Here is an 8,528-nt window from a genome sequence, read left to right as displayed (position 1 = left end):
TATTGGTCTTAATATAATCATTGCGCTACTGAAATAGTCACATTGGCAACAGGCCGAAACGTTTGTCATTTGTTTTGATCTCCTGCTAAAATAATGAGATTTTTAGTGTGTAGACCTTGAGTAACATTAGTGTAAGAGTCAAAATGATAACAGATAATCATTTAGTGTGAGAGACTGAAAAAGCTTAGAAATGTATTTGTGTGTCTAAGGAAGGAGGAGACTGGACTAATGAAGAGTGTCCAACAGCTGCCACTCACAGAAATCAGGTTCATATGCTGTTCATATATGTATGCATATTGTCCATCTACAAACATGCACACACAGAATGCACATGTAGAAGCCTGGTTGGGATCAACAGAAAACTGGTGCCAATCACCAGAAGACACTGAGGTTGTTGTGTGATCTCTGCAGTTAACATTACACTTTTTACACCTTATAACTTAAAAGGGGTAAGGTGAGCACACCTTTTCTATTGATGCTTCAAGGTTATAGAATAGTTTGTTGTGGAATAGTAACTATCTTTTTGTTTCTAGACCTTGAGGCATGAGATGATTTTTTTATTGTATGTAATGTTTTTGACTATAACCATATCTGTATTTTTAACCATAATCCAGCCAATCATTAGTTTAATTTTTAGCCATAATTATTTTTTAAGACTGTCAATGACATTTCTTTCCATAAAAAAACGTTTTCTTTTTGCTTTGGATAATTATTTGTAGTATTCATCATATTGGCTGTTTAGTGTCATGTTCCACAATGACCATGACTATGAATTGCAGAATTTTGCCTTATATATAATAAATACACACACCCGCACACACACAGTGTTGCCTTATGTTGTCATGTCACCAACATGTCTGGCAAATATTGACATCACAAACATACTTGCCATGCATGAAACTTGCATGCAAAATGCGTCTTTAGCGCAAAAATACCCTTCCACTACATTTATATACGTTAAAATGTATGCCGTTTACTAGGTGGCTCATCTTACCCCATAGCAATGTATGAATATATATTTCACAGGAATGTATTCAATTTTACCGCATACTGTGTGCATTTGATAAACTCTGGCTTAAAACATGCATAGTGTTACTTTGGAAGGCCAATGGGTGGCGCTACAGACTGCTTGACAGAACAGCAACTGCATCAACCATATTCAACACACTAAATGGAGCTTCCTGGCATTTATTTGCAATTATTCTTTTAACAGGACTGTACAATTTATACCCAAAGTACATTATACAGCGGTTTGAAAAAAGAGCAACATCAAAGCAGCAAAAATCAAAAAGCGCACACCAGGAAACCAAATTTACAAGAAAAAAAAAGGGGCAAAATGTTAAACCTCTGTACAGAATGAATCTGCTGAAAGTTAATATCTGAAATTAAGGTCCTGTACAACAAATATACATGAATTCTCCAGAGGGGATACTTTTATTTTGTCCTGCATAGCATTCTGTACATTGCCATTCATCTACATTTGGTTATTTTGTGCATTTAACATTACTATGCTGCCTGGGCCTAGTGTGCCAGTAGCCACTCTGTATGCTAGAATTACATTCTCGTAGCTAGCTGAACAAAGCAAGGAAAGCTAACACTGTTGTCTGTACCACATTACATTACTACAGAGTGAAGAATGAAACCTTTGCAGGCCTGTTACAGTAACTCTGAACAGAGGCTCTTCAAAGAAATCCTTAATTTATGGAAACCCAGCCGAGACCGTGGGAATTGATAGTGGTTTGCCAGGTCTCTCTCCTCTTTGAACGTGGAGGCAACCATGTGAAACACCAAATGACAACAGTCGCATTTCAAAGTACTTAACAGTAGCAGTGCCCTATCGAGTCTTCAGAAGGCATTATTTTTCTTCAATGACTTTATCTCTGGGTGTCTAAATATTCATGCTTTATTTTTCTTCATTCTCTTTCCAAACACTTTTCTCAGTAAACCCAAATCTCAATGCTGCAAAAGCACAATAATTCAACACAAACTTCCTCAAGCTGAAGAAGCCAGCTTCTTTTCCTTGTGGTCCCGCCCTGCTCTAGGGAAGGAGATCAGACGCTGGCCAGCCGGGCTGTCAGTCAGTGTTCAGTGCAAGCTGTCAATAGGAGGTGGAGTTTGGTGCCAGGGCTCCTGACGAACTGGGCCGTCTGATGTGAGGCAGCAGGTAGGAGTCACTGCCCAGCTGGTGCACATCAAACCGGTCCTCCTTCCTGTAGGCTAGACACCGGCGGATGAATGCCTACAGGAAACAGTAACATGCCATTTATTACAAAAGCAAAAATGGTTTTGCACTAAATAATAACTCTCATTCCAGTGTAATAATCAAGGAACTTTGCTGCCGTACCATGGGTGCAGCAGGCGCAATGATATTACACAGCACCTGAAAGTAGTCCCCAGCTAGGTAACTAGTTATGATATGGCTGGGGACTACTTTCAGGTGCTGCATAAAATCATTGCGCCTGCTGCACCCACGGTACTAGATTAAGAGTATAGTTCCTAGCCATATCGGCCTAGAATATTGCATTTTTTAATTTTTCATCGGTCTTAGTACACGATGTAAGTACAGAAGAGTCGAGTTTTAAATAGGAAAATTATCAAAACTCTTTGGTCATTTTTGAGCGAGATGCTAATGGTCTAATCTGATTCAATGAACTATGCTAAACTAAGCTAAAAGTGCTACCGCCAGACCCGGAGATCGGCTGAATGGATTCAAAAACGGTGAAACTCAACTGTTTAACTCTTGGGGAGTTGTAAAATGAGCCCATTTCCAAAAAAAGTGGAGTGTTCCTTTAAGAAGCTACATAAATACTAAGTGTTTTCACCTTAATAATAATAGTCATGTATGAGTCCCCCTATTGTCTTCCATGTGAAAAGATGGATCTCAAAATCATACAGTCACTGTTGGAAAGGGTTCAAATATGCAAAAGATGTTGGAAAACCAAAGAATGTGCAGGAGCTGGAGGATTTTTCTGAAGAACAGCACGAAGTGCTCAGGACCAACGAGGGACTCATGAACAACTATAATAACACAAAGACCGTTGTGGATCATCCAGGGAATGACACAGTATTAAGATTCAAGGGTATGCAAACTTTTGAACGGGGTCATTTTTATAAATTCAATTATTTTGTCCTGTGTAGTATATATAAACATCTATTATGTGAAATCGCTTATTCAGGACAGTATTAAACAATAACACGATCCCTCTTATTTTGTTAAAATTATTAACATTTTGCATTTTCTGCAAGGGGCATATGAATTTATGAGCACAACTGTATATATACAGTGGTGCTTGATTGGCATGATTTTTTTATTTTGTCATGAGACATGTGGGTGACGTATAAAACTTGCATGCAAAAACACGTCTTTAGAATAAAAATACGATACATTAGTATTGATGCCGTTTACTAGGTATAAAAAGATAAAAATGTGAGATTTTTCCTCAACAGCAGATGCTTTATATAACATACCAGTATGTTAGAGTTTTCAGCAATTACTTGTGATGTTCTCAATTAAATCTTTGTGGTTAAACTCAAGTGAGTTTGTGAGCCAACTCAAGCAACTTGAATAATCATAAGTATTGTTGTCATTTGAGAAATTTTCTTTTGCATTTCAGGTATTTCCCTTTCACCAGTAAGCACAAATCAACAGAATGCCGACTAATACACATGGTTAAAAAAGGTTACCTCATCTAGTGTATCCGTTTATTCTAGTGTTACATTCTTTTCCCATCTAGGGGCTGGAGAAAAGGTGCAACAACAACAACAAAAAAAGGTTTTTGGAGGTCATCACTCCTGTCTCAGCAAGCAATCACCACATAAAATTTGAAATACATTATTATTATTTTTTCCTAAACCAAAGTATTTCAAATTCATGTGGTGATAGCTGGCTGGGACAGGAGTGATGACCTCCAAAAACCTTTTTTTGTTGTTGTTGTTGCACCTTTTCTCCAAACCCTAGACATTACGTTCCCCTTAAGCATCTAGGGCTTATTATTATATCAATTAATAACAAAGACTTATGAACTCTCTCTGTCTACATTCTAAAAACGGTTAAAAAACAAGAAAAACAAAACACGAAAAATATTATAACAGTGAAATTCCTAATAGTAATTCAACCAAAATCGCAAATCTCCAGATTGTTTGTCGACAGCGCTTCCCCAATGAAGAGCGAGCACGTGCGCTTGGTTGCCACAGACTGCAAAAAATAAGCAAAACACCAGGCAGAATGCTTGCGTAGTAGAGGCTTGTAGGGCAGTCCACAATTATATTTTTTCCCGAAAAAAAGGAGGTTTTTGGTAAAGTTATTTTTTTGAACACATTTTAGTCTCAGTTATCGTTTATTGACCTTATTGTCGTCTCGTCATCATCTCGGGGACAAAAGCTCATCAACGAACATTTTTCGTCAGTTTTTGTTAACAAAACTAATACTAGTTAAAAACGAACTGATGACATCTAATAAAATTATGTCTTAGTTTTACTATCATCATTATATATAATCTGTGATCACATTTTATAAAGATTTGCCTAGACTGGCAGGGCTTTACCAACCTACTGCTATTGAATGTGGATAACTGATAAGTAACAGACAGGGAAATTTCTTCATTAATATTTTAGGCTTACATTTACATATTTAATAGCGGCTCCCAATTCCGACCCTTTATCATATAAAATACCAATGTACTATAAAAAAAACGTATTTTCATATCACGTTTTCCAACAGACATTGATCATGCAGTTTAGCACTTTCAAATAGGACTTTAGTTTATAGTTTAATCGATAATTATTAAACTATTAATATATTCTTTGATGTAAATGCACCTGCATGTATGACATGCACATACATTGACTAAAGTTTCATAGAAATACATGTCACCATACCTCAGACTTCTCTAAAATGCTCTACTCAAGTTTTGTCTGTGTGACAATGCAGGGTGTTCTGAAAGTGAATAGGGCTCAGGGAATAGGGAGCAGTGAACACTTGAGTTCAGCTGATGATCTGAATCAGGTATGTTACAAAGAGACACAAAATATGCAGACTGGAATTGGGAAAGTGGATATCCTTGCAATTTTTTGTAGTTCATTTTAAATATTTGTCCATAAGTTTTTATAATTCCATTCCGTAATTCCAACATTTTATACCGACTATTTTTCAAAAGAAAATCTGAAATGACCTTGGCCTCATTGCTGGCAACGGGTTTGGAAGGGAATTGAACCTCTGTGGCTTTCAGGATGGTGTTTTCCTGAAGGATGTCCTGCTGGGACTGGTTATGGCCAAATGGCTAGAAAAACAAATCCAATTTGCATGGTTAAACATAACTACAGTGTAACTAAAATCAGGAAAATGACAGCTACTTCCATTTTGCACTTTAACCTGTAAAGGCTACTGATAATATTCTCATTTATTCAGATAATTGCTCCTCACCTTTCTTCCATAGAGGCACTGGAAAAATATGACACCAACAGACCAGACGTCCACCTTATTGGAGATCTTTGGAGGCTCTTTACCCACCACAAAACACTCAGGGGGCAAGTACCTTACAGCCGAAACAAGACACGATTAAGTTACATGCTTTAAAAGGAAAAAGCCTAATTGTTAGAGTATCTGTGAGTGTGTTACCAGTAAGTGCCTGCCCCTTGTGATGTCAAGTCCATTCCATCTACTCCATAGTTGTCATCGTCCATGATTTTAGACAGTCCAAAATCTGTGATCTTTATCTCTCCGCATGCAGTTCCATCTACCAGTAAAATATTCCCTGTACACAACCACACAACACAAATAAATACACAAGCTCATTCCCTATACTGGATTATCTTTGTTATATCTTTCACATAAGCATAATGGGGTGAGTGGAAAAATAATACATATCCTACCATTCAAACGACTGAGGTCAGTAAAAAAATTAAGAAATTGATACTTTTATTCAGCAAGGCTGTATTACACTGATCAAAAGTGACAGTGAAGATATTTACACTGACCGAAAAAATCTGTTTTGAATAAAAGCTGTTCTTTTAAGCTTTCTACTTATCAAATAATCCTGAAAAAAGTATCATTACAGTTTCCACAAAAATATAAAGCTATAAAGCAGCGCAACTGTTTTCAACATTGGACAATTATTTTTTGTTCCCCAAGCAGAAAATCAGCATATTAAAATTATTTCTGAAGTATAATATGACTTTTTTTACTATATTTTTAGTAAAGAAAAAAAAAAGTACTATAAATTGTACAACCCCCAAACTTCTAAACCGTTCAAAATGGTCTAAACTGCATATACAGGTTAAAAAACAACCTGTGTATAAACAATAAGCAACAAGCAAACTTTGCATATCTGAGGTTATGAAAAGTAAAACGCAGAGAATGTGTTCACCGGGTTTGAGGTCATAGTGTATTATGGGTGGCTTGATCTCGTTCAGGTATCGTAAAGCATTAACAATCTGCATGACGATAGAGCGAGCTTCTTTCTCAGACATCAGCTTGTGCTGTTTCAAGTAGAAATCCAGATCATTTCCTTCACAGTATTCCAAAACCGTACAAAACCTGCAGGAAACAGAAACTCATGTCACTTGTGTCCGTCTCGCTGATGTATTCTGATGGTTGGTAAGAGAAATCTGCAGGGCTGGAACTCACGTGTCTGTGTCCAGTGAAAAGTAATCGTACAGTTTAACTATTCTGGGATGATTCAACTGTTTATGTATTCGGTATTCCCGACAGGCGTGTCTGCAGAGAAGAGAGGCACAGGTTACCATGGGCAACAGAGGTGAGACCCAGGCGGCCAGCGTCATGAGAGACAGACGGACTAGATTTCCAGACATTTCAAGTTCTGTACCGAATACCAATCGGCATGGAAATACAGCCTTACATAACAATGTCTCCACACCACAATATAAGCCTGCTACATATCAGTAAAAAAAAGAAATGGCGGAGGTTATTTAATCTTAAAGAGATTTTCAGGGTTAAATACAGCTCCGTCAGCAGCATCTGTGTAAAGCTGCTGTCAGGGTAATTGGCATATTTGAATCCAAACGAGGCTACGACCGTCCTTTAAATGAACTGCATTGTTAATATCGTTTTACAACAGATGTTTTTCCTGGCAAGTTTGGTCTACTTAGAATTTTTTGAAAAGATATATTTGAATGTTTTTTGGCTGAATGATCGTGATCATCTTCAACAACAACATACTGAACGGATTGTACGTCTTTTTTCCCTTTCCGTCAAGTTACACATGATGTCTACCCTGTCTATAAAGTTAAAGTGGATAATTCCCTTTCTTTTTTTCCTGTTTATGCAATCTAAAATGTAATTCATTACTTATGGTGATGGGCAGCATGCCACAGATGTAAGGCCCTATGAAATCAGTTTTAATTTTTCCCAAATTACGTTTATTTTTTTCCGTTTTATTTTTCTGAATCCTGTTTTTTTTTTCTAGACTGTTTTAATTGTTAAATTAAAGTTTATTAATCAAAATGAAAATGAAATGAAATGAAATAATTCATGAAATGTACACAATTAAACAGCAGCTTATTACAAGTTCAACAAAAATGACACTTTTTATGCCCTATGAAATAACGTTTTAATTTTTTCTTAAATTCAGTTTTATTTATACCAAATTATGTGTTTTCCATTAATTTGCTGGATTCCGTTTTAATGGTTTCATTAAATTTTAAAAATCAAAAGCCTCTAAATACTTGATGCGATCAAAATATTTTATTTAATTTTTTCTCAGAAATAAAATAATTTTATAAAATAAAATAAAAATTCTGGTAAATAAATTCTGGTAAATATATTCCTTAAAAATAAAATTTTAATAATAATTGTATTATTTGTAGTAGTACTGTCATCATATTAGGCCAAGTAATATATTTCTGTCACAGTTTCTTCAAGTTAAACCAAACTTTTATTTTGACGGGTTGCTGTGAAGACCTGTTTGCGCCATTCCTTCACACAAAGACACGCAGAACATGTAGGATTAGTATTTAAATAGTCTTTTTATGGTTTAATATTCACAGACACTAGTCCATATCGTGTTTTAAGTGTACTGACCCACTTTTATTTATTCATCCAAAATTTGGCAAATTTGACATTCCACATTATACAGTAAATTTTATTTGTTTGGATTCAGCGATTCAGTCCTCGTTTTCCATATCTCGGAAATCATAGGGCACCTATACTGATGTATTTAACAAGAAGATTTCCTTGAATAGCATTAAAAGGAGGAACATACTTGTGGTAATTTTCTTTCTTCTCCTCTCTCCAGTTTTTGTTCAGCTGATGAATCTTCACAGCAGCGTAGCGTTGCTCAATTAAGTCAAACGCCTAAAGAGCAGAATGATGAATCAAATTACGTGTTTCTTTCTCAAAGGTCAGCATATATCAGGCTCTGTTATAAATGAGGAGTAAAGATACCTTGTAGACCTCACTGAAGCCACCCCTGCCCAGCAGATGTAACAGCAGGTAGCGCTCATTCAGGGTGGGATGGTCCTTGAATCTGAGAAAGATTACAATACAAAACAACAAAAAGAGAAAGAGGAGA

General features: G+C 36.2%; 1 protein-coding gene across 4 annotated transcripts in view; it reads right to left on the bottom strand.

Moving 5' to 3' along the window:
- Positions 1 to 1,161: 1,161 nt before the first annotated feature.
- tlk1a (tousled-like kinase 1a) overlaps positions 1,162 to 8,528 on the bottom strand; it is a 41,085-nt gene continuing 33,718 nt past the window's right edge. For 3 of the 4 annotated variants that reach the window (XM_079427262.1, XM_079427261.1, XM_079427263.1), the window contains 8 exons: positions 8,402 to 8,483; positions 8,220 to 8,311; positions 6,626 to 6,715; positions 6,366 to 6,535; positions 5,618 to 5,753; positions 5,423 to 5,534; positions 5,172 to 5,279; positions 1,169 to 2,239 (listed from right to left, as the gene is read on the bottom strand). In XM_079427262.1, the coding sequence (XP_079283388.1) occupies positions 2,099 to 2,239; positions 5,172 to 5,279; positions 5,423 to 5,534; positions 5,618 to 5,753; positions 6,366 to 6,535; positions 6,626 to 6,715; positions 8,220 to 8,311; positions 8,402 to 8,483 (931 nt within the window). In that variant the 3' untranslated portion in view covers positions 1,169 to 2,098. Of the gene's footprint in view, positions 2,240 to 5,171; positions 5,280 to 5,422; positions 5,535 to 5,617; positions 5,754 to 6,365; positions 6,536 to 6,625; positions 6,716 to 8,219; positions 8,312 to 8,401; positions 8,484 to 8,528 lie in introns of all 4 variants that reach the window. The other variant, XM_079427260.1, reaches the window with a different exon arrangement.

This window comes from Barbus barbus (genome assembly GCF_936440315.1).
Source record: "Barbus barbus genome assembly, chromosome: 10".
NCBI classification, from domain to species: domain Eukaryota; kingdom Metazoa; phylum Chordata; class Actinopteri; order Cypriniformes; family Cyprinidae; genus Barbus; species Barbus barbus.
Note: the sequence above shows the minus strand (reverse complement) of the source record. Positions and strands in the feature narration are given on the sequence as shown.